This window comes from Patagioenas fasciata, chromosome 1, assembly GCF_037038585.1.
Source record: "Patagioenas fasciata isolate bPatFas1 chromosome 1, bPatFas1.hap1, whole genome shotgun sequence".
Lineage (NCBI taxonomy): Eukaryota > Metazoa > Chordata > Aves > Columbiformes > Columbidae > Patagioenas > Patagioenas fasciata.
In genome coordinates, this window is record NC_092520.1 from 153,196,960 (window position 1) to 153,222,443 (window position 25,484).

General features: G+C 50.0%; 1 protein-coding gene and 1 long non-coding RNA gene across 7 annotated transcripts in view; both read left to right on the top strand.

The window, feature by feature from the left end:
- Nucleotides 1–919: 919 nt before the first annotated feature.
- HIPK2 (homeodomain interacting protein kinase 2) overlaps nucleotides 920–25,484 on the top strand; it is a 140,016-nt gene continuing 115,451 nt past the window's right edge. For 2 of the 6 annotated variants that reach the window (XM_071798167.1, XM_071798179.1), the window contains exon 1: nucleotides 920–1,183. In XM_071798167.1, the coding sequence (XP_071654268.1) occupies nucleotides 1,165–1,183 (19 nt within the window). In that variant the 5' untranslated portion in view covers nucleotides 920–1,164. The remainder of the gene's footprint in view (nucleotides 1,184–25,484) is intronic. The other 4 variants (XM_065840206.2, XM_071798172.1, XM_065840212.2 and 1 more) reach the window with 2 other exon arrangements.
- Nucleotides 5,615–24,973, top strand: LOC139825478 (uncharacterized). The gene is made up of 2 exons (XR_011735543.1): nucleotides 5,615–19,677; nucleotides 24,687–24,973. It is a non-coding gene; the product is annotated as an uncharacterized lncRNA (long non-coding RNA).

Sequence of the window (25,484 nt, forward strand, 5' to 3'; positions counted from 1 at the left end):
GGGAGGAGGAAGTAGTGGCTGTCAATCTGAGCAAGTAAACACTTCTTTGATGTGGTTCCTTTTTTAAAAAAAACCAAATAAACAAACAAAAACACAACCAGAATCCTAAAAGCAACAACGTATGTTTATTTTAAATGCATCCGCTAAATATTTACACTGCAAGCAAGCTAAATGAAAAAAAAAAAAAAAATTGTAACTTTTGTCAGTGAACCAGATTGTGAAATGCCTTGAGGGAATAGAAGGTTTATTTGGGGAGATGGGGAGAGGTAGGAATTTTCCATGCTATTGTAAAACACGAGCTCAAATTATATGATCCCCACAGCCAGTGAATTGCAAAGCTTCAATCAGTAGCCTTTTTTATTTTTTTTTTCCCTTCCTCTCTTTTCTTTAAGGGGGGGAGGGGGGGGAAGAAGACAGAAGTGTTTCACCAACTTCTGTTGACTGTTCCTTTTTTCTCCTGATTGAAATGTGTTGTTAAACAAGATCCCACATAATCTCAGCAGAGGGTTTCTCTCGCTCGCTCTCTCTCCTTCTGGGAAGCCGCGATCAGTGCCATCGGCGCTTGATTATTTGCAAACTCCCTTCGCTTTTTTTTTTTTTTTGGCCTTTTTTTTTTCCCTCCTCTCCGTCTCGGTCTCCGTCTCCCTCTCTCTCCCTCCGTCTCTCTCTCCCTTTCTCTCACCCCCAGTGCAACTTTTGCAGGCGCCCCGGCACACGCAGCCATGCCGCGCTGAGAGCGGGGGCACCGCGCCAGCCCCCCTCCTTCCCTCTTTCCCTCCCTCCCTCCTTTCCTCCCTCCCTCTCTCCTTTCCTCCCTCCCTCCCTCCCTCCCCAGCGCCGCCGTCCCGAGCCGGGGGGGCCCCGCCGCCCGCCGCCCCTGCCCGGCCCCGCGCCTCGCCCCGGCCCCGGCCCCGGCCCGGCCCGGCGCCGCCGCCCCCCGCCCGCTCGTCCGCCCGCCCTGGCCGCGTCGGAGGGCCGGCAGCGGGGCTGGATGTGCCCGGCTCCCCCCGCGCTGAGGCGGGCAGCGATGCAGAAGGCAGGCGGCAGCTTCGCCTCCGCCGAGAGACACCCGCTCAAGATGGCAGATGTGTGTTGAGTTTGGGGGGCTGCGATCTCGCGTCGTTCGTGGCGGCGTTGCCATGAATAACAGGCGTCCTTGCACCGATGGCCCCCATGTACGAAGGTAAGCCCTGGCCCGGCACGGCCCGGCCCACCCTGCCGGTACCCCTCGTTCTGCCGCGGTGGGGGATGACGGGGACGGGGACACACCGGGGGTCCCCGGCCGCCCGCGGCTCGCCGTGCCCCCGGTGTTGTTGCGGGGAGGCTGGCGGCGAGGCACCCCCGCCCTGCCCGGCGCCCAGCGGGGCGAGGCGCGGGTCACCGACCGGCTCTGCCCCCCCACACCCCCTCGCCCCACCGCTCCCCCGCCCCGCGGTCCCGGGCGCTCGGGCCCCGGCGGGGGGCGGTGGGTGAAGTCCGTGCCGGTGCCGAGCAGAACAATGAGGTGGACGGAGCTTGCCCTGCGCCTCCGTGTGTGTGTGCGTGCGTGTGCCTGCCTGCCTGCCCCTCGCTGCAGTTTTCATTTCCAGGACCGGCCACCCCGCTCCTTTCTCCGGTTTCCCAAGAGTTCCCCCCGCCGGGGTGCTCCTTCGGGGCGCGGAGACCTCGCGGAGAGCGGCTGCGGGGGACGGGGCTGCCGGCAGCCTCCTGTCAGCTCCTCCGGCTTCTGTTTCAGCTCAGCCCGGTCTGCGGCGAAAAGCCCAAGTGCCCGAACTTAGTTTTTTGGGGTTGGAAAAAAAAGAGGGGGGGGGGGCTGTGTTAGATCGGAGCGTATTTCAGGGTGGCTGTTGAAAAAAAAATATGAAGATACCAGGGTTCATTTAAATCCCCTCGCGATGCGTTTTACCCTCCTCCGTCACCCCTCCCGGCTCGGCGCTGGCCGGGCAGCGTTGCATAAACCGCAGGGACGCCCACCCGGCCGTCGCTTTATCCCGGCCGGGGTCCGGTCGGTCCGTGGCGGCGGAGACCCGGGCGCCCGGCGGCAGGAGTGGGGGGACAGGGGAACACGGTACTTTTCTCCCTATGGCGAGGACGGTAAAACTTATCTGAGGAGAAAATCGAGCCCGGGCTGCAGCGCCCGAGCGGAGGGCGCCCGGCGGGCGGTGTAAAGTTACCGGCCCGCCGGGTTATTTCTGGGCAGCCCCGGGCTCACCGGCGGTGCGGAGTTTGGACCCCGCGGGAGACAGGCAGACAAAGAGGAGCGTTTTCGGCAGTCGAGGAAGGACGGCCGTCCCTCCCCGCCCTCGCCGCTGCCAGACACCGGGCTGCCGGAGTCTGGGGGCGGCGGCGCCGCCGGGGGGCGCGGAGGGGCCGCGGCGGCGGTAGCGGGGCCCTGTGCGGCGGCGGGCCGGTGCCAGCGGAGGGGCCGCGGCGGGCCCGGGGTGCCGGTCGGAGCCGGCCCGCCGCTGGCGCCCTCTGCCGGTCGCGCCGCACCGCCGAGCGGCCTCGGTCCCCGGGCCCGGGCAGCCCCCCCGGCCTGTGCCCGGGCCGCCCCCGGCGCCTCCAGCGTTAGCCGGCGGCCGCGGGGGCCTGCGGCGAGCAGGGGGAGGCCGCCGCCGTTTCGCTGCCGCCGCCCCCTGGCCGCGGCGGGGTCTTGCAGTCCCGGCGCGTACCTGCCCAGCCCCCGCCCGCAGCCCCCCGCCGGGCCGGGCCTGTCCCCCCTCGGCGCGGCCCCGGGCCACCGGCGGGCCGGTGAGGCCTGTCCCGGCATCGCAGCCCCCGCCGCTGAGCCTGCCCGGCCCCTCCCGAGCGGGCGCCGCTGGCAGAGAGGGTAATGCGGCGATTCCCCTCTGAAGTTCGCTTCTCGCCGGGCCGCATCCCCCGGGCGGGCGGAGGTGCGGAGCGGTGCGGTGGCACCTCGGCGGGCGGCGGCGCCCGGCGGCTCCGCAGCGGCCGGGGGCGGAGTGAGGGCGCAGGGCCTTGCGGTCAGGCCGGCCGCGCTCCCCCTTCCCGGCGCGCCGCAGCGGGCGCCCGCCGAGCGCCGGCACAGCCGCCTCCCCGGAGCCGGGCAGGGCAGGGGAGGGGAAGGGAAGGGAGAGGAGGCCTCGGCCGCAGCCAGGGCGGGCAGGGCGCCGGCTTCCTCCTGGGGAGGAGGCGGTGGTGCCGCACCGAAGCGTGCGGTGGAAGTTTAGCGGTTCCCTAGAGCATCTTAACTTCAGCGGCGCCCGTGCTTCTGCCTGACTGGAAAAAGGGAGCGGATGGAAAAAATGCCCTGAAAAGCAACCCGTAAAAACAGATTCCTTGCAATCGACACAGAAGGGTCCGCGGCCAGGCTCTGCAGCACACCTCGAGCCTTAAAGTAGGTGAATAACCCAAGTCACAGGAGCCAGTGGGTAGGGTAAAGGCTGATAGGGATTGTTTTATCTGATTTGTGTTGCAGCATGTTTGCGGGTTAAATTGGTGCTGGATGGCTTCGAGGGAGGCGGAGGAGGGGTTAATGAATGTTTTTTGCCTCCTGGTTGCCATGAGAGGTCCTTCGAATTCCCTGCAATATCGCAGTGCATAGATAAAAACTTACTTATCGCAGGGGATGTGATTTCCTCCTTGGAAGGAGGCGAGGACTGCAATCCTCCCTTAGGAGCCTCACGGTATGTGCAGTAACTGGCCTGGTCTCCAGCCCTCCTCTGGAGCAGCAGGTACAGTCAGGCCACTGAGGAGAGCGCAGGAGCCAAGGGGCTGGATCAGCGCTGCGGCGAACAGCCGCTTCTCTGCTCCTGCCCTTGATGGTGGCACACGCACAGCCACTGCCACGAGGGAGGCGAGGGTAGGTGGAATGGCATCTCCACCATACGGGTTTCAGAACATAGGCTCTTTGACAGAAAAAGGTGCCCCAGGGAGGAAATGTGATACCTCAGAGGCCCTTATGAAGCTGCTCCAGTAGAAATTTAAGTAAGTGATAACATAGAGCACATGCACAAATTCACCCGCGATTCCCGACTTGGAGGTGAGGATGGTGTGTGTTTGTGGTCAGCAGCTGGCTTAAATAGTGGTTCTGGGAAGCGGAACAGTGCCTCACCTGATACTAATAGGTGAAGCATGATAAATAAGTGAGTATCTGGTGTGAAATCCTCTCCTATGTACACTGTGCAAGGAGAATTTTCCCGTTTGTTTTAAAGAAGTAAGAGTTTTTGCTGTCATCTTCTCCTCCACTACCTTTTTCTCATTCATTTCCGGGTGTTGCAAAACTGAACAGTAACATGAAGGACATAAAAACCTACCAAGTAAACTACACCAGCAGTAACACCGCTGTGCAGTGTTTGACGTGGATTTTAGTTTTGATTGTGTGAAATGTGTTTGGCTTCCAAGAGGGCCTCGTCAGCTGTAAACCTGCATGGTCTCTGCTCCAGAGTTGGGGCAAATGAGCGGCCGCTGTCCCACTGAACGCCAAAGATGCAGCGTCCTCAGGGGCAGTTGTATCAGCTTCAGGGGAATTGAATGGCTTGAGGCAAGCAAGAATTTGGTTCTTTGAAAGCTTCTCTAGGCAATGTTGCCCTTGCTGGGCAAAATTGTCATCGGCGTGCTCATCGTGTGACTTTTCCTTCTGTTCAAGAGGACAGAACCAGGCTCTGTGGACCAGAAGAGACCCCGTTTTAAGAGGGTTTACTGCTAGACACTACCAGTGCCTGGGCTGCAGGTAGATTTTGGCCCTGGGCAGGTTTTTTCAGTGATTTCCTGGGTGTCTTGTAGCTGGCATCCTTCAGAATTGGGTAAAAAGAGGTGTTTATGCACCATAACCTTTATTTTCTATACAGTGATTACCTCTGTTTTGGTTTTGTTCCTCTTTGCTTTGCTTCTTACTTATTCCTGACAACTTTGTTGCAACTCACTGTGTATTTTTAGCAGCTGCGTTGGTAGTTTTCTATGTGGGTGGCTCATGGAATTAATCTCAGTAATATTTGTAAATTGCACCTCGCCACCGGTGTCGGTGTTGCTAGAGCGTGGCACAGGTGGGGACCTCCCTGTATGCTGCTCTTGTCACACCAGGGGCTGGTCAGCCTGAAAATCTGCCCCCAGATGCATTGTGGACCAGATTCCGTTTAACACCAGGATCAGGCCAGCCCCGCTGAGTTTTGAATGCATCCTCAAATCTCTTTAAAACGCACAAAACTTGCTCACTGGGGAGGTGGCACCAGTGAGGCGGAGTAAAGGCCTTTACCCCAAAACTCGTGCAAGGAGATGATAACTCGGAGGTGCTTCCTGTTTATGAATTAATAACCAGAACTCACATTAAGTCAATGCTGGGACCAAAAGCGTAAGTTTTTATTAGCTCAGGATATGGCTATAGCCAGGATAACAGGAAGCCCCCTCCAGTTATAATTATTGTTCTTATCATGCTGCTGCGTTTAGTGATTAAATGGGTTTGAGATGTAAGAGGTGAAAAATGCTGATTTATTTTCGGAAGCGGAAAGAGTGCTGCTGGGACCAGGGGCTGCGTTGAGTGAACAACATGCTTGGACAAAGAGGCAGTCACAGTTACTCACTACAGTCGTTGGCCCTTGGACTCCATGTAGCACATCCCTCTGCATGGCCATAGCAGGTGCGGAAACTCTCTTGGCTTCAGCTGGATACCTCAGCAGGCCTGGAAAATGAAGTAGTTTTCATTTTCCCCTGCCTCGGTTTACCTATTTACCCAGTGGTTGCTATTTACTGCCCACTTTCACGTGGTGCTTTGAAGCTACTGGATGTGGTTTCCTCCAGGCTGGGTTAAGTGCTGGCTGTGCACCCTGATTAGTGTGGGTCTTCTAGTGATGCCGGACAGCCCAGAGACCTCCTTCGTGCCTGTGAGGATTTGGAACTCCTGTCAGCCCCTGGATGTTAGACTTTTTATTCAGAGGCAGATAACATACTTGGGTGGCTAAACAAATAAACCTCAGCTGTGGCCACAACACAGCAATGGTGTGTAAAAGTATGTAGATGTTCGATGAAGAGGAAAGTTCTGGGAAGTAACATCATGGAAGGATTAGTAACCTAGGCGTGGAGGTTAATCCCTGGCCTGATTGTGGGCCTCACCAGGTGGGTCTCAGGTGATGGTGTTAGAGCAGTCCTGCCAGATGGTGAGGTCAAGGGCAGGTTCAGCCACCTTCTGCTTGGACTGGGCTGAGACAAGAGTATGAGGCAGATTAGACCACTGAGGTGCAGGTGTTGGGGCAACTGGGATAGCACGTGCTTTTGGGCAAGACTCCTGAGAAGGGAAGTTTGCAGACATTCAGTGGTGGGCTGACAGCTATTACAGTGTCCCGAGTTCTGTATCTGCAGAGGTTGGGTAAGCTGAGACTGGATATTTTTGAAAGTTCCGCCCTTTTCCTCTCTGATCCCAATTTAAGAAGATATTTTAGGGTCTGTGCCTAAATTTAAGCTCACAGGCAGTGCTGCTGACTTCATTAGAATTGTTTATGTCTTTAAAGCTAGCCACACGCTGAAGTACCTTTCTGACTCATGGCCTCTATAGCTTAATCAGTCCATTTATAAAAATGAGGTTGTTTCCTCACCCTTAATAGGAAGTCTCTGCCCTCTGAATGTGAATATTATTTATAGAGCTTTTGCTTGCTTTTGGAAGGTTAACTGGTAGATAATAAGAAGTGAGAATTAAACACTAGTTAGAAAAAAGGTTGTTTCTTCAGCTATTTACATACCCTGCCGTGGCCCTAGGTGTTTAACAGGAGGCCTTCTCTTTTGAAACTATTTCCCCTAGCAGTGCAGAGTTCAGCTTTTGTTTTGAAAATAAACCCAGGTGATAATTTCACTCCAGATAGGGCATTTAGCAATTTGTCTTTTTGTTGGAGGGGGAGAGTAGAGATATGTTACTGCTTCCACCTGTTTACAGCACAGAGATGCAGAGAGCACCCCTGAATCCTCTTTTGCTTGGCCACATCAGAGCTGAGATCTTTCCTCTGGACCTTTTGGGACCACTCTTGAATTCAGATAGCCTTCTGAACTGGATAACTTATATGGTAGAAATAGTTCTTCTGAGACTTCCCCATGCAGGTGAGCGGAGGAGAGCTCCCATCTCTGTAGGCTGGCAAGGGTATCACAACATCACAAAATGCCTTGGAGAGTCCAAATTCTGGGCTAAAAGAACGAAAAAGCTGTGCCATTAGAATTTATTTATTCAATGGAGTAATAATAGTCTGTTATGGTGTGTGTTTATACAGTGCTGCATATGTTCAAGGTGCTACATAAAGAGTGTCTATGTGACTGACAGAATGCTGCCAAAGAATGGATTCTTTCACTTATTCGCAGGGGATGTGCAAAATAGCCAGTGAAAGACAAGAGTCTTTGAGATGTGAGCCCCTCAAGTTGCTCCTGGACTCAGTTCTGATTTCAAGGATTGTTCTGTAGATCAACAGCACCGCTGAAGCCCAGGGAGCTACGTGGGGGGAAGCACCGTCTCTGTGCAGTGAGCCTTGGCCCATTTGTGTTGCATTCTGGAGGGAGAGTCTTATGCTGAGCGAAGGATGACACAGTGTCTCCCTTGGTTTTCTGCAGCAGTTCCTGCTGTATGGGACATTCGCTTGGAGAAGCTGAAGTTAACTCTTTATGCGCACCTCGTTCTCTGTCCTGCTCACCTTCCAGGACCTGTGGTGACATCTGTCTCTGGAAGGATGAAGTGAGAGCAATCGCTTACAGCTCCTACCCTGGAAAGTGGAAAAGGTCACCCACAAGGCAGTGGTATTTGCCAGACATACTTGGGAAACTCGGAAGGGCAACTGTCTGTACTGTTCATTATAACCTTTAATCCTTAAAGGCATTAGCAAGACCTGGAACAATGGTGTTACACAGCGAACGGTACCCTGCAGGCTAACGTCTCCTGTCCTTCTGAACGCTGACAGGTTTATCTTGATCTGTGGGCTATGCTCATATGCCAAAGAAACTTATCTCTCACCAAAATCATTGAAATCATAGGAAGTGGGCATAGGAAAGACTTCAGAATGTTTTTGCAGAGCAGGATGTCCTATACCAAATACATGTTTGTCGAGGACGTTCCCTAACACTCTTGTCTAGCATATTCCCCATGTATGGAGTGTGTACAGCCTGCCTGGGCTGTCATTGCTGGCCTTTGCTAGCTTTGTCGTTGGAAAGACTTCACCTCATCTGTAGCTGTGGTCTGCTTTGCTTGCTGTGATTTCTTGTCCTATTGACAGTGGGTGTGGAAAAACTATTCCTTCCTCTTTGTCGTGTCTCTCCTTAGCTTTCTCTTCCTTGGGTTAAATCCTGCCTCAAACACATCCTTCAGTTCTTTCTCCCGTGTCTGTTATTCTGCAGCTCTGACCATCCTCCTGCTTCTCTGTGTTCCCTTCAGCTAGTGCACCTCTCTTCAATGTCACTGCTAGAGCACAGGTCCATACCCGGATTCCTGTGCTGGCCAAGTCGAGCACAAGTGCTCCTTCGTATCTCTTACTGTCAGTGTTCCTGTTTGGTTTTAACTTTTGCACTTCAGCATCACTCATCTGTGTGTGACTTGTGATTTGCCATGGCTCCCAGGTCCCATCCAAGAGGTTTGGTGTCTCACAAGCCATTTTCTATCCTGTGTGTGTGGAGCTAGCCCTTCCTACCGAAGCATATGATATTTGTATTTGCTCTGTTTGGATTATTTTATCCTGTACCTTTCAATTTGTCAGGATTGTTTTGAATTCTGATCTAATGGCCCTGACTTTGCAGTCTTTTCTTGCTTGGTGTCACCTGCCAATTTAAAAAAAAACAACGACAATCTCTGTTTCTTCACCAAGACCAGCTTTGCTTTTCCACTCCACAGTCCCAAATAGAAAGCACAGAAGAAATCTTTTCATAAAAAGTTGGAACAGAACTTTGCCCTCAAAATATAAAATAAATTGAGAAAAAAAGACAAAACACTGGCATTGTTGTTATATCTCCAATTCTTCTACTCTCCTTTGGTGCTTTTGAAGTATTCCTAAGAACAGTCGTATTTGCAGCATTAGCGCCAGTGTCCAACAAAAGCAAGACCTTATTTCACTAGGCATGGCATTGCCGTGAAGGGATAGATAGTTCCCACCTCAAAGGATTTGCATTTTATATAGACTCACACACGGGAAGGTGGATAATACAAACTGGCTTGGCTCTCTGGGGAGAGGAAATCACAACACATGGATTTTCCTAGACATTTGCCATAGGGATTTGTTTGGGGAAGAAAAGGATGGGCTGGAGGGAGAGAAATAGTACGGAAATCGATCAGGAGCAAGAGGGAGGAGGATGAGAGAGACAGGTGAGGAAGAAAGATGAGGAAAGTAACTGTAACAGGAGTGGAGGAGGTGATCCCTGAGAAATAAAGAGGCTGAGGTCTGTGGCAGCAAAGGTTGACAGGGACAGAAGATTGGGGTGAATTGCTGAATATCCTGACTTGGAGTGTTTTTGCAGCTGCCCTTCCAGACTTCAGTCTCTCCCAGGTTTTTCCCCTGCAGTTGTCTCCAGCATCTTTGAAAAGGAAGGTGGGTGAGAACAGGAGATACCACATATGTCCTGATGCTCGTAGATGGGATGAGAAGTCTGCCTGGGGATTGCCTGGCTGGAGCTGAAACCAGAGGCAAAATCAATGCTCTAGAATTCCCATAAAATCTCTAATCCTGCTCTCCATGCTTGGGAAATTCTGATGGGGCAGAGATGAGCTGAAACACCAGCACTTTTCATTGATCTGGTATCCTCGTGATTTCCTCCATTGCTGTCGTCGCCCTTTCCATGACGAATGTGGGTGTGCAGGATAAATCTGATGTGCCATCCTCCCTCCTCCTCCCTGGCAGGCCCTGCACGCTATATTTTCCTGTGGCCTGCCCAGGATGTCTTTAAGGGCATGTGTGACTCTCCAGGTGACCGAAACGGGTGCGTGCATGGAGGCGCAGTAACCAGTGACTGAGCTCATGGGCCAGAACCGCACGTGCATCGGGCTGCACATGGATGTGCGCGGCCCAAAGGCTGGGTGCGTTTTGAGCGCACGAGGCTCAACATTCTGTTCTCTCTAGTAGCAGGTCAGGTATGTCAGTACACTTGGCAGCGAGTCTGTAAGATTATAGTTTTCCTCTTGGGTGAAGAGAGCAAGAAAAGCTCTTTTTTTTGCTTATAGTTTGGGGTCAGGGTGTTTATTTGCTACTGGATGTGATCCAGTGGATTCAGTGTGTCTCTGTTTATTTTTGCTTGAAGACATGACTTTTTTTTTATTCTTTAGTTACAGATCGTAAAGGCACACGGGATGGCGGATAGCCAGCCAAGTCCCTAACTATTAGCTGCATTGGTGGAGTGTTACACTAACACTTCTGGAGGGAATGTTACAGCAGATGATGGAGTGGCTTGATGGAGACTTGGACTCTAGCAGCAAGACCCAGAAAATACCCAGTCCCAGAAAACTTGCAGAACATTTCAGAGAAAATTTAGTTTTTCAGGAAGCTCCTTTAGCTTTCCCAGAATATTTTTACTTGGAGGCAAAATTTGTAAGTGTTCTTTATTTTTAAAACATGGTTTATATTCTGCTCTTGTCTGCAGCAGCGCCAGCACCGTCAGTGTATTTATCTTTTCCCTGTTAACACTTGCTGTTCCTGGAACGTCTCCTGTTCAGCAGCTGTTTGTAGATGTTTTTTATCTCTCCCATCGTTATGTACCTTTCCTTCCTGTTCAAGGCATCCATAAACCTCTCATAGTGACATCATAGCTGTTTCTATAGCAACAGATTATGATACTAGAACAGAGGATAATATCAAACAGGAGGAGGAAGAGATAAATTATGGTGTTTGTGTGCGTGTGTCTGAGGGCTTGATTATATTCCTACGTCTCTTCTGAGGATGTTGTCTGCCTGGTTTCTCTTCTGTTTATCTTACATGCCTTTTAAAGGTTAGGAAAAAGCAAAGGAATAAAAAAGATCTGGAGGTCAGAACAATACAGACACATATTTTCTGTGGTCTCTGTGTAAACCTAGTAGGCTGGGGTTTTTTTTGTTTTGTTTTGTTTTGCTTTTTTAATCTCAGTGGTAGCTCTCCTGTGTCTCCTGAGAGTAATCTAGTCTGGAGGAAACTTGGAGGCACAGCAATCCCTTCGTGCAGCTTCACTTTAATTATGAATTAGTTGTAGCCACTAGCAACTGGGATCCCAAGTCAATCATCTCTGTGCTGCACATTTTCTAAAAGCTGGACAAATGTGGCACGACGTTGCCCCAGAGAGCTCGCAACCTGTGTTTGAGAAAGGATGCGACAGGTGCTCAGATCAGACAGAGCTGGCATGGGGAAAAGAGGGAGAAGTACCCAAGAAAAAGTTGTCAGCAGAAGTATGATCTCTAGATGGTGTTCCAGCCTGCCCAGAGTGTGGTCTGAGTGTTAGCTTTCCACAGTGGTGTTTCTGGAAGAGCTGTGCCCGTAGTGAGCCGGGGGTCTGGATTGTGACTGCAGGGTTTTTCCATGGAGATGACAGCAACAGGTTTGCAGAAGGATGAGTATCTGTGTTGCTCCATGCTTACGTTGGTAGGAAGACTATCTGCTTAAAGCACGAGGCCGGAGGTGAAGAACGTCCAGCTAAAATGCATGGAGGTTTATTTTCTCCTAGGCAGCATTTAGTGTTGACAGATTCCAAATAGTTTGGCAAGGATTTCCAGCAGGTTTCTGTTTTGCCTCTAAATAGCAGTAATTTCTGGCCATCGCTGCAACTTTCCTATTTGGATTATTGTCTTCAGAAGCTGGAGAAAAAAATCCGAGAAAACCCTCTTAGATAGCCTCATAACTCCATCTGTGTGTGTGCAATCTTTAATCTTCCTCTTGTGGCAAAATTTCTGAGGAGTTAAATAGCCATTGCTGGTCTTTAAAATACTCAGTGTAGGGTCATCTCTAATACGGCAAATCTCTGCTGATGCTCTTGAGGACCTTAACATTGACAAACAGTTGTGATCCAAGGCTTAGGCACTCTGGTGCCCCAAGGAGGAGTGCAGGGCAGGGAACTGAGCAGAGCAGCAATCCATAACACATCAGGTAGCTTTAGCGATGCTTTAGTGATGCCATGGGGCACACACTTCTGCAGTCAGGCCTCAGGGTGGTGGGGGCAAGGGAAGCTGGAACAAGGTCCTTTGCAGAGGGAAGAGAGATCACAACCTTTTCTCTAAAGCCAGATTAAAACAAAAGGACAGTTCTTGGCTACAGACAGTTTTGTGAGCACAGTGGAGAAACCCAAGAACTCATAACTCCCGTAAGGCATGTGCCTACAAAGCAAAGTGGGGATCACATTTAGTCATGAGTACAATTATAAATTTCTTCATCTCTTCTAGTGCTCTTCTGGCACCACCAGAAACCTGCCTTCCCATCAAACCTCCTCTCTGCGTTTTCTCAACATCAGAATGTGTATGTATTTAGCAAGTGGGGATAAGAAACATGTTGCAAACTCCATTTTAAAATAGCTGCACCACCTGACAAGGACATGCAAAACCCAGACATGAGCAGATCCCATTGGTGGTGACAATATTTCTCTTGCAGTGTCGTTTTCTCATCACTTATCTGAGGCTATGAGCACCTGGATAATAAAAGTGCAGCTTTCAAGTGCCTATGCTGCCTGAAAGCACATGCGAGTCAGAGGGGATAGTAGATGCTGTTATTGAGCCTTATGTGTGAGAATACAGGTGGAAGAACATATGTGTGTATAGATGCATATGTGGGACTCCTTCCATGTTTGCAGGCACGTGTAGGATCATGCACATGTGTTTGCATGTGGCTGCACCCCTTTGTCTACAGAAGGCAACATGGGCCTGATTCTTCTTAGAGCTGTTATGCCATTCTGTCAGCAAATTGCATTTGTGCCAGGGCTCTTTTCCACTGCGGGGGATGAAGAAGGGAGATTTATTATAAATATAAATTAGACCTTCCATGTGTTTGTGAGCTGTTGCAGCCTGTACAGGAGGAAATACAAACAAGGTGAATGCAGGGTGTTTATGTGAAGTGATGCTGTGACAGCGCGTATGTTGGCAGGAGTGCTGTCTGCAGTCTCTGCGTAAGGGCTTGTGTCACCGGTGTGAGTGTGGAAGGCTGTAAATCACAGTGCGTTCAGGAGGGGACACTGCCACTCTGCCTGTAAAATGCAGGGAAGGATTTTTTTTAAGCAATAATGCTACTATTTTCAGGCTAAACAAAAGGGTTGCTAGAAATCCAAGCTTGAGAAAAATAGCATCCAAGACATTTTGACTGGGAGTGATATGTAAGCCACATCCACCAGCTCATCTCCATCCTGACACAGAACAACTGTATGGCTAGTGTCTCTTACACCTCTCCCAGTGCCAGGCTTTGGTGGCCCTACTGGACTGGTTCTTGGGTATCTCTGCTAATGTGTCGCACGTCTGTCCTCCTGTATCCTCAGTGGTTTCAGTCTTGACCTGGTCCTGTGATGTAGCTGGTGTCTATATGCAAGTGCAATATCCCCTGGGGAATCTGTGTGTGTTTAGATGTATTTACCGTATTGCTCACAACATACCTAGTGTAGGTGAGGCCACCTCAGTAAAGTAGCTGTATTTTTTTCAGCATGCCTGTGGGTAGGCACCTGAACCCTGTTTTTGTTCTTGCTCCACTGCAAACTCAAGCTACAGACTGTGGAGTTCCCCTCTTTAGGACTGGGCTTGGCTTAAAAGTTATTTTGTGTTCCTCCAAAATCACTGCTGTTTCCCAGAGGAGCACTTGAGTCACTATCAATCCCTCCATTTCCTCTCAGCCAGGAAGGGTTGAAGGGGTTTCAGGAAGAGGATGCTTTACAAGGAGACGTCTGCTTTCCCTTGCCATGCCCTGTCACAAATAGGCACTGAGACTCCTGCCAAAAAGCTGCTGCCTGTAGAAAATAATGTGCGAGGGAAGAAGTTGGGATGTGAGTGAATGGCGGGGTAGGACAGGGTTTCAGGTGGGGATGCACAATGCTTCTGATACTAGGTGCAATAAAACAGATGCTTGGCAGCACTGGGGGCAAGTTAAGAGAAGTGCTTATGTCACTTGGCATCACTGGAGCAAGCTGAAGGTCATAGTTTTTCATTTGGATTTGACTGTGGTTGGTACTCCTGTCCATCTTGCCCTCTGTCATTATAGAGCTTGTGGAAGGGTTGAGGCTTTTACTTTGCTTGTATATTGTGCCCTTTCTCCTGTTCCCGGAAGCATCTTTCCTTCTGCCACCTCCTCCCCAGCACAGCCCTGTCATGTTCGGTTGTGCTTGGTTGAAGATGACCAGCCCACCTGAGATGTTCATGGCTGACGAGATAGTGCACTACGTATCGAGAACATGCTGACTTCCCACGGGAGCTGAATGCTGCGTGTCAGATGTCCCGAGCCATGGACCAGCAAGTGCAGGGGCTCTGCTGTCACCCCTGGGGCTCGGGGTGAGCCCTAGGGGGCTGGCAGGGGAGGAGAAGTGCAGGCACAGTCGCATGGGTGGAACGCTCCATGGTTACCACGAAAAGCTTGCTGAAAATGCAGATATTGGGAGTTACTTGGCTAAACAAGGCAAGGGAAGTGGAAGCCCTTCCCGATGATCTCAGCCTGCCTGCCTTGCCCTCTGTGGATGTGGGGAGGGCTGCGGGGGGCAGGCACTCCGTGTTCCCTGCTTGGGGTGCCGGGCAGATGGGCTGCCTGCGAGCCATACTGTGGGGCAGTTGTCCCCGTTTTGGTTGAAGGTAACAAACCAACAGCATGCAAGAACTGTGAAATCCAACCCTGTGCTGGGACGGGTTGTGCTTAAGCCCCGTGTAAGCCCTAATTTGAAGGCTTAAAGGGAACTGAAGTGTGGCAGCAAGTGCTGCGGCTGAGCTTCACCCTTCCTGAGCCATGACAGCCTGCCAAGAGGGGAACTGAGGGGCAGGACAGCCTCTGCCTTCCCAGCAGGGCCAGGAACCTCCAGCTGAACTTCTCAGTCCTAACAGAAGCTTTGGATTTGGTCGGGTTTTAGACTGTGAGTGTGATTAATCGTAGCTGGTGGTTCTGACCTCTGTGGTTTTCACTGGATGCCCAAAGAAGTTGTTCAACTAATGGGCCTGTTCTGCCTGCAAGCCCAGCTGGTCTCCATGTGTCTGGTTAATGTATGTTCATCCCTATAGTTCTGCACCTCCATCTCTCCATCTCCCCAGCCCAGTCTTCTCATTGTGGGCAGCAGGCTCAGCTTGTGACTGGTAGTCGATAACAACCACCCCTGTACCAGGCTTCTGAAGGCCACATAGCCATTGCAATGGGCCTCAGTTGGGGGAGCCCCCCACTTCTGTCTCATGCCCGTGTTCCCTCCTCCCCACACTTGCTGTCTGCACAGGGACCTCTTTCCTCTGATGCCCCTTGGGGGATGCTGGGCTTCGTGTTCTGCGTGGGGGGAGTGGATCAGCCACCCAGCGCGCAGGTAGTCACAGTGGGCTGAGCCTCACCACATCTTCCTTTTCTTTGCAACTGTGATTGCTGTTCATGTATTTGTAACAACTCTTGTTGCATTCACTTAGGGTGATTTCAGCACTGGATGCTTTCGTTTGTTTCAGAGCCCTAGTTTTGGGAAAGTCAGAATGTACCGTGCTATGCTTCGGACAGGTCCTGAGGATGGCCCCCAGCATTGTGCCTGCTGTATTCCTGGGAAGCACACACGTGCACCTGTGTGCCCACGGGGACCCGTGTCTGCGGACGTCCCTGGGAGCATCCTATGGTATCCTGCCCACCTTCCTCCCCCAGTCAGGTCCACGGAACTTCGGCCAGTACTCTAGAGAAAGGATCACTGATGTTTGTCAACCTTTACTAGAAAACAGGTGACTTTTTTTTAGCCAAGGCTAAGAAGAGTGTAGCTGGAGGTTGGAAGGTAACTGTAAAGCCTTGGTCTCATTCGCACAAATCCTAAGGGCTTTTTGCCTTCTCCTGCCTGTACCTTGTTTCAGAAACATGTAAATTTAGCTTGGATTAATTTTTTCGAAACACCACAAAATGTGGCTGGGGGCTTATAAATTACATTTGGCACAGAGAGGATAAAAAGGATTCTGGATGCTCCATCAGGTAGGTATCCATGGATGTTGTTCACACGCTGTCAGTGGGGAACCCTGAAGAGACTGGATACAACAGAAGAGCAGTAATGATATTTGCAGTCTCTTATTTGTAGGTCTGCTGCTCAGATCAGACCTCTCAGCTTTCTTCTGACCCAGCACATGAGACCCCACACACTGGGTCATATTTCAGGCTTGAACCTTACATGTAGGGTCATCTGGTGGATAAATGTCCTGTTACATGAAGGGATGGGCTATGCAACAAGGTTGCCACAGGAGTGGGAGGCAGTGCTGGCCAGTTCGTTTCCTTACAGGGCAGAAACCTACAAGATGCCCCTGCCTCTCTGAAGAGGTCATCCCTTTTGTGCCAGGGCCCATAGAGGAAAGAAGAGGGACTTGGTTTCTGCCCCGAAGACGTGGGAGGTGCAGACCTACCAGAAAGCTCATAAGGAGGCAGCCATGGCAGTGATTCTCTGCTTTGCTGCGGGCCAACAGTGATGGCACATTTACACCGCTGAAGGCCTTACCCAAAGGTTTTGTTTACATTAGCTGGCTGCTTACCAGGTCTCAAAATCATTACAAAGAGCAACAAACCAGATAAGGAGCTCCGCACCCACACGAGTCGTGCTGTGTGCGTCTGGTGCTGGGTCTCCAGAGCTGCCAGTTCAGCGTCTTTCACCTGCTCTGGCTCTCTAAGAGGAAGAAACCGAAGTAGAGTTGGAGGTTTGTCCATGCTGAGACTGGCTGCTGGAGGAACCCCCCCACTGGCCCTCCCATTACTGTCAGCAGAGGAGAGGGAGAGTTTTATGTCTTCACCTGCCTTTCAGCCAGAAGGAATGCATGTGCTTGGGGGCTTCCTGCCATGCTCTCTTGCCAGGCTGATGGGTTTCATGGCACCACTTTTAGCACCTGAGGATAGGTGAGAAAAGGGAGGAGGTGGAGGAGGAGGAGAAGGGGGAGGTGGTGTGAGCTAATACAAGACTCAGTGGGAATCTGCGGCAGGCAGTATTATTTCAGTGGTTTGAGCCAAAACTTTCTCTCCCTCTCTCTCTCTCTCTCTCATTAAATTACAACTAATGCAAGTAGCATTGTGAAGGAGGAATTTGGGAACTGTTGTTCATCATCCAATCGCTTGTAACGAATCTGCTGCTCAGTGCCATAGCCCATAGCCTAACTGAGAAGTAATTCACTTGGTATTTGCAGGCATGACATGCATGCCGTAAGAATTCCACTGTTAGCATTATTCCAGCATTAGTGAGGGGATATGAAAATAAATGATGAGTGATTGTTTTTCATGATTAAGTCCAGGCTTTTTGCTCCTCTGTCTTTTTCCCTTCCCCCATCTGTGAAAGGAGGGGCCTCTCCATTCCTTTTGCTTTCAGAGCAGGCAGGTTGTGCCCTTGCTCATCCCAGCTCCCCCACCGCCCTTCCAGACCAGCATCCTTCAGCTGAACCCTCCGCCTGTCTCCTCCTGGGTTTGGAGACCAGCCACAGCAGTCCTTTGAATTGCTGTAGGTTATCACCACAGAATGATACGATGTCAGAGGGGACCCCAGCATTTTGTTATGGGTTTATAAAGTTGTTTTGCCCTCACCGTCCCTTGAGGGGACCAAGCCCTGCTCTTCATGGTTGCAGTGGCAAGCTCAGAGTTCACTGTCGGTCAGCAGTTTGGTACTTTGAGGTCATCTGCAAGCCTTAAGTGACTCTTATTTAAAAAAAAAGAAAAGGGAAAGCTCTTGAGGCAGCTGTCAATCTGGATGCCAGGAACAGAGCTGAGCAGCCTCTGCTGGGGTCTGCTGGCAGTGGCCAACGCTTAAAAGAAGTCCACAGAGAAAATGAGGGATCTGTGATCTATGGCTATGAGGGGCATCCCTGTCATTCCAGTGGGCTTTCCTGTGTTTCCTGTGGAGCTTTATAAATGTGAAGGAGTTGAACATTACAGGGGAGTGAGGTAATTAAGTATTATTTATCTCTACTTTCTACCAGGGGCAACCAAAGAAGAAAACGTAGCGGTTTCAGAGATGACCGCTGTTTCTGAAATCATCAGTTCATGGGGTTGGTTTAAGCTGGCACGCGAACACCCACCTGTGCAAAATAAAAGACTTCTTTGGAAAACCGAGCTTAAATATCCCCATGAAATCCCCAAACTGAGTCAGTACCAGTTCTATACAGGATCCCTGTGCTCTTAATCTTCTTCTTAATCAACTAACCCATACGGTCTTTCATGTCGTTGAGTTGCTGCTCACTCTAGTGGCCCCAGCCCGCGTTGGCTGCTCAGCAGAAGGCCTGGCTGAGCTGAAGGCAGATGGCAGGGTAGGAGCTTGTGCTGATCCTACTACTATTAACTCTACCACTCCTCTGCACAGCAAGCTGCTCCCTTTGAACATCAGCACAACCATTTTTAAAAGCCCTGCAGCCCAGCCTTCTGTGACAGAATAGCTCGTTTTGTCAGGGAAAAAGATACCTTCACAAACTTTTGAGTGCAAGCTGTCAGAGGTAACCTCAAGATGCTGGAAGAAGCAACTGTAGGCTTTGAGGAAAGAGCAGCAGTTCCCACCTGAGAGTGGACAAGTGAAAGCTTTTGATTTTTCCCTCCGTGTTCTTTATTCACCTCTCACAGGAGCAAGGTACGCACCAGAGCATTCTGTGATACTGCTTTGCACGCAGGCGTGGTTATGAAATCCAGAGCTACTGTAGCCGTCCCGCCCTGCGCTGTGCTGCCAGCACACCTTGGCACACAGTGACCTGCAGTATGTTGTGGTTACCCCCATGCAGCCCTGACCCATGGGTCTCCTACAAAGTCCCAGGCCAGGTATCTCCCTCTCCTCCACCACCTGCACTTGCTTACACGCGTGCACACGCATGTGTAATGCACAGGCTTTAGCACTGACAGCTCTCACCAGTTCACTTCAGGGCAAATGCAAAGTCCCACGTCTCAGAACCAGGGAGGCTGTGTCCCTTTGCCCGAGCTCCTCCACACAGCCCTCCCACAGCCCTTGTGGTGTTTGCCAAGGTCCTTTCCACTCAGAAACGATACCTGTGCTTGATTCTTCTCTGTTTTTGCAATATGCATAAATGGGGTGGTGGTGACACTGGGTGTGAAGCCATCAAGTCATATTTACCTGTGATCTAAGAATGTGATTTCAGTTCAGACCTCAAAGGGCAAGCTGCTGTGTCATTTAAAATTGTGCTACCAGCAGAAGCATTCGACCTCATCGTATGAAAAAGCAGATTAGCAAAGAAGTAAGCTTCTGAGGTACACAAATGTCCACGGGGAAAAAGGAAATATCTTAACAGAAGAGTCAGTTTTCTACGTAAAAGAAGGCTGGGGAAATGACTAATTTGCTGGTTCTGTTGTACGTGCAATTTGATTCAGCTGTTCCTTCTTTGATTCAGGCCCCCTCCTTCGCTTTCTGTACCCCCTACCTCACCTTGGCTTTTTCTGCCTATTAAGAGAGACCGGGTGAGGGAGAGTGGAAGGGCTCAGTGCGGAAGGAGTTAAGGGAATGCTCAGTGGGGATTATAAAACAGCCAGGCACTTGGAAACAGTTAAGAAGAGAGAAACAGATCTGCCGGGAGGGAGTGTGGCACTGGAGCCGATGGTTTATTTTCATGCCCCCCTACACAGCGATGCAGAAGGCTCTCCTGCGATGGGGACGGAGGTAACAGCAGTGGGGAGCGGGGTCAGTGTCGGGGTGGGGGGACAAGGTCAAGTGGGGAACAACATTCTCCAGATCCAAATTGGCAAACCTTCTCACTGATCCCTACTGACATGCTCCGCTCTGGATGCGGCTCGTTCCTGTTAAGGGTAGCAGGAGTTAGCACCTACCGTAGCCTGAGGGCGTGACCTTGCCCTGTGGGCAAGGCGTTCTCTTTGCATGTTAGACATAGGGACTGTGGTCTGTGCACTGTTGGAAAGGCGAACACAACAACTTGGCTGCCTGCTCAAGAGTAAAGCGTGGGCAGGGCCGTTGGATATGCCCACGCGAGCGTGAGTTCCGTGCGAGGTCCCCTGTGAGCGTGGCTGTGGGTGGACATCTTGTGCAAGCCCACCTGGCCAGGAGGAGCCTTCCTCCTGTCCTGCTCTGATGAGGCGGCCTTGAATCACGAGGAGCCGTGTTTTTATTCACCCTGCATTCGTGCCTCAGAAGCCCAGCCAAGACCTCTCATGTGCCATGTTAGGCACCAGCTGCCTTGACAAGGGCAGAGACTCTCCATCCCAGGAAGGAGTGGCAGATACAGGCACCTGGAGGCAACGTCACCCAACACACCAGCTTATTGGCAGGGCTGCAGAGAGAAGCCAGGTTGCTTCAGGCTTCCTCTGTTGGGCTCCCTACATGCCCAGTCTTGGGGCAGTAGCTAACCACTTCCCAATTTGAGGGATGCTGCTCCTGTGGTGGTAAGTTAAGAAGTCACCTGAACGCCGGTTCTGCCATCCCTTCCTGGCTTTTCAGCTCTGTGCATAAAACGTGGTGTTTGCACAGCAGCGGGAGTGTATCCAGCGGTGTCCACAGGGGCAAACTGCACGCGTGCAACAGGGAGACCCGTTTTTCTTGCGGGGGAAAAAAACAGGTGCATCTATTGGAGCCAAAGTGTGTGGAAAGAAGGGTTAGTCACTCTGCAAGTGTCGGGGCTCGTGGAGGAAATAGCAGGAGTTTGCTGACTAATGCCGATGATGTTCAAAGAGTAAATGAGAAATACAGAGGGAAAACCCTCTGCTTCTGAATTTGGAAGGGAGAAAAAAAAAAAAAAGAGGGAGAGGAAAAAAAAACTAAAGGAAAATGTATGGAGTTGCTAATCAGCCCCCAAAGTCTCTGACCTATATCTCCCTCCTTTCCCTGGAGCCATTCTTAAAATGAAAAATTAATAGAGAACAACCAGGTTTTACCCCCAGGGTGCCTTTTTAGGCTGCCACGTACTGCAGGCTGAGACCAGCGAATAGGAGTTTGGTGTCCCTCAGCATGATCCAGAAAGCAGAGTGGCGTCAGTCCAGGGTGTTGTGAGGACACCCAGAGAGACTGGAAGTGAGAAGGTAATCTCCTCTCTGGGAAGGATGGTCTCTGGCTTCAGACGGTTGGGAAAAGGGTGTCGAACCAACAAGCTAGTTTAAAGTAGACCAGTAAAGAAGGATAGTCCTTGAAGTTGCAGTGACTTTATCAGGGGAAACAGAGGTGAGAAGGAAAAAGAAGTATATCAGGTCATTAGCCCTCTGAGGGCCAAGTTCATTGTGTCTGCAGAATATTCCTCCCCCTCTTCCCATTTTTAGTTTTTTAATGAGGAAAGAGAATCCTTATTTAAGAAGCCAAAACCTAGGCTTGTGGGTCAGGAGGTTTCATTTCCCAGTTCTGCTGCTGCCTTGCTCTTTAAACTTGAGCAAGGCACTTTATTCTGGCTTTGCCTTTGTCCCTATAATATGTGGTTCGTGATCCCTTTGCAAAACATTTTCAAACCTGTAGAAGAAAGGCAGAGCTACGTTTTCTAAGGTGACCAGGGCTGGAGCATTGTGCCGACAGCCGCGTTGTCAGGAGAAGGAAGGCTGACGCTGGGGGGTTTCTGCCTGTACTGGAAGAGGCTCTGCGCCGGCGCAGCACACCCACAGCTTTGGACACTGCCGGATTCACCCTCCCACATAGCGTGGGAGGGACGGGACCGTGCGGGTGTGGAGAGTGGTCCACACTGCGAGAGGAGACGCTGTCACCTGCTGTGGCGGCAGAGATAGGTGTGGGCTCGCTTTGCGGGGATTTGAGCATATATAAAAAGTGAGTCCTTTCCCATCTCCTTGTGTTGGATGACCTCAAGCTGCTCAAGATCACTGGCCGTATTTAGTGTATAGGTCTGGATGCATCGTGTTGTCTTTGTTGTACTCCTCCAGAGCCTAGCTCCTTAAATGTTTGCAAGATGATACCTCAGTTGCTGCTATCTTATGTGATAAATGTCCTCCATAACCCTGTAGAGCCAGAAGCTGAGCCATCCAGGCTGTCTCTGTGTGGACTCTGCCTTTTCAATATTAGGATGCCTTATGTAGCCTGAGAAACTAGGTTATATAGCAGCTTTAATGGGGCTTTTTCCAGACACTGATTGACCTGATTCCTCAGACCAGCTGTTTTATTTATTAAGCAAAATAGGAGAAAAAGAATGCTCCTACATAAATTTAATTCATTGTGGAAGATGTTTAAACTCTTTTTTGTTTTTTTTCGTAAATTGATGTGGAGCTCTTCATATTGATTATGGAGATATTAATTCATACACTAGAAATTAGGAAGTTTTGCCTCTTCATGTAATCCTGTTTCTAGAGAGAGATTTACTTAATGTGCAGTGTAATTTGTCTAATGTGCAACTTTGTATGTAGAGTACACCCAGATCCAGTAGAAACAGTGGGTATAAAAGAGGAGAGCACTGTAGTGCAGTGCTGTAAATCCCTCTGTAATTAAAAATACTAAATTAGTCAATGTTAGTGCAGTCAAGAGACATCACTAGCTGAAAAACGGGGATATATGGCAAGAGTTTTCAGTGCAGGACAGATAAACTGGGTCTGTGTTTGTCTCTGTGTGTGTGTGGTATGTGTCCAAAGGAAGGATGGTTTATAACATAATTTACCAGGAGTACAGCCTTGGGTGTCAAGGAGGAATCATCGGGAGTTATCCCAGCATTGTCCTTGCACGTTCCCAAGGTGCTGGGGGAGCCAATTCTGCCAACTTCCATATTGTCTCACTGTGTTTCCCTCCGAGTCCCGCACACGCTTGGTGGGCAGTTGCAAGGTTGGATTTTATGATTCTGCAGAAGCATCTCTAAAAACACTTTAATTCTCTGAAGAAAGCTGCCACCAATGATGGGTTGATTTATTCTCCCCCCCACCCCCGTCTGTCTTTTCGTCTGTCTCTCTTTCTTTCCTGATGTTAACACAGATAAATCACTGCCTGAAATTTTCAGATGGGTCTGGTTTTTTTTAGGATTTTGTGAATCTTCCTGTAAATAATAAGGGGAAGGATCTGTTGATACCAATGTAAGAGTCACTACCTCTGAGTACTGTCCATCTGTCTGTCCTATATCCAGCTTATGACCACTGCTGCCTACAGTGCCTGATACTTAACTAGCTTTCTGTTTCCAAGAGAACAGGAGGAAAGGTGAGGCTCTTGCTCCAAGCAAAAGTTGCTATTTGGAAATGAGTAACAAGACTTTGTTGGGCATTAAGATTAAAAATAAATGAATCTTGTTTATCTGAACAGAACCAGGATATGAAATAAAGCTTCAGTTACAGTTTGCATTTAAGTTTGACATGATTCTGTTAGTGTAACATCTGGCATGTGTGGTTTCTTCAACAGCTGGACAATATCAACCAAGAGGAACAAATCTGTATGTCGTGGCAGTGACCTGCTGTTGAGGACATCCTTCAGCTTCCCTATTACAGACCCTCTTTTGGGTTGTTCGCAACTTTACCAAACTTAAACTCTCTGGGCTACAATTTTCCATCCCAGCTACCTACCTATAATGTATATTTAGAAAACAACTCACTTATACCTCTATTTAAATTTTTTATGCAGGTTCAATCTAACAAATAATCAAATAAATGAGAAAACAATCCCCTGTCTTCATAACCCAATGAAATTTGCATGGTATATACATAAGGGGCACCAGTTCTGCTGTCTTGAAGAACATCAGCCCAAACTTGGCCAAGTTTTAAGCCTTAAAATTGGCTGTCGCCACTTCCTCAGCAGACAAAACAAATCTCTGAAGAATTTCATATAATCATAGAATAGTTCGGGATTGGAAGGGACCTTCAAAGGTCATCTAGTCCAACCCCCCCCCCAACAGCAGGGACATCTTCAACTAGATCAGGTTGCTCAGAGCCCCGTCCAGCCCAGCCTTGAATGTCTCCGGGGATGGGGCATCTACCACCTCTCTGGGCAACCTGGGACAGGGTTTCACCACCCTCTTTGTAAAAAATTTCTTCCCGAACCTCCCCTCTTTTAGTTTAAAACTATTAGCCCTTGTTCTATCACAACAGGCCCTGCTAATAAGTCTGTACCCATCTTTCTTAGAGGCCCCTTTTCAGCATCAAAAGGCTGCAATAAGGTCTCCCTGGAGCCTTCTCTTCTCCAGGCTGAATAACCCCAACTCTCTCAGGTGTCCTCACAGAAGAGGTGACCTAAGAGTTTCAACTAAGCAGTTAAAATTAGTGGAATGTTTTCACGTTAACCTCTCCGTGCCTCAATTCCCTGCCCATGACATATGAATAATACAATGTCTTACTTTATGAGGGCATTGTGAAAATACATTCCTTCATGTTTGTGAAACATTCAGTTACTCTAATGATGTGTACTGTAGGAAAGCCTGTGAGTAAATTACTAATTCCGTCTGCAGAGCAGAGTGTGGCTGGTACCTAGTAAACAAGGCTTGGGGCCACACCTTGAACAATGCAGAGAAGATGAAGTAGTGACTAGCTGCTCGCTAAGTGAGCACCGTGTGTCCTGCTGAACAGGGTGAGGCCAAGGTTCTGTAGAAAAATAGCCCGTGATTATGTGATTAACAGCTCTGCCACAGTACATAGAAGGGAAGGAGAGCCGAAGGAAGGTTTCACAGGCAATCATAAAGCTGAGGTCTCCTAAGCCTTGAATTCTCGATTTGTGGCTTTAAATAGTCTCGCTTTCACCTTTTTCTGTTTTCTGCGTAGTTGTCTGTCATGTGGAGTGGGCATGAGGAATAATAAACAGCCATTGCTCCTGGAAGAAGAGACAGGGAAATGCCTGGTGCCACCGGTCGTCAGAGAGGAATATTCTTGTTGAAGCCTTGCAGCCAGGCGTTGCGCACAGGAGCATGTGTGGCCCTCGAGATAGAGAGAAGTCAGGGATGGAAGAAAAAAAGCAAACAAACCCGGATGTCTTTTTTTTTTTCCTCATGACAACTCTTTGGTTTATGCTGTTTCTCTATAACATTTTCATTAAATAGCAATGCCTCAAACCAACAGACTTGCAAGTTATTTTGAAGAAGGGCAAGATCATCCTGTTGCTTTTTGCTGTGGGTCTTGTTGGAAGGTGTTTCCTGGGTACTCACAGTTCTGGTGGCTCCCTCTCCCAGCTCCTGCCCTGTGGAAATCTTAAGTGGTACATGATCATCTTTAAGTTTGGGAAAATGACCCAGCCCTGACTCACAGGCAGAATCACCCCCGAATCCCTCTGCTTTTGCTCATTTTCTTATGGTTTACTCTTCCACCCCTGTGTGTTTCCTCAGGTAGAGGCAAGTAGGGCTGCCGGCAGCCCGTTACTAGTTGTATGTGGGCAGCACCAGGGGAGGAGGAGGCTCTGGATGAGGGTTTGAAGAAGAAATCGTGATCGTGCCACACATGAGCAAGCTATGAGATGGCTGGGATGCACACTTCAACAGAAGTTTGCTCGTGTCATTGTAGTATTGGCTGCTTCCTCTGCACTAGCTTGGGATGGGAGTGAGGCAGTCACTCCAATGCTGTGAACAG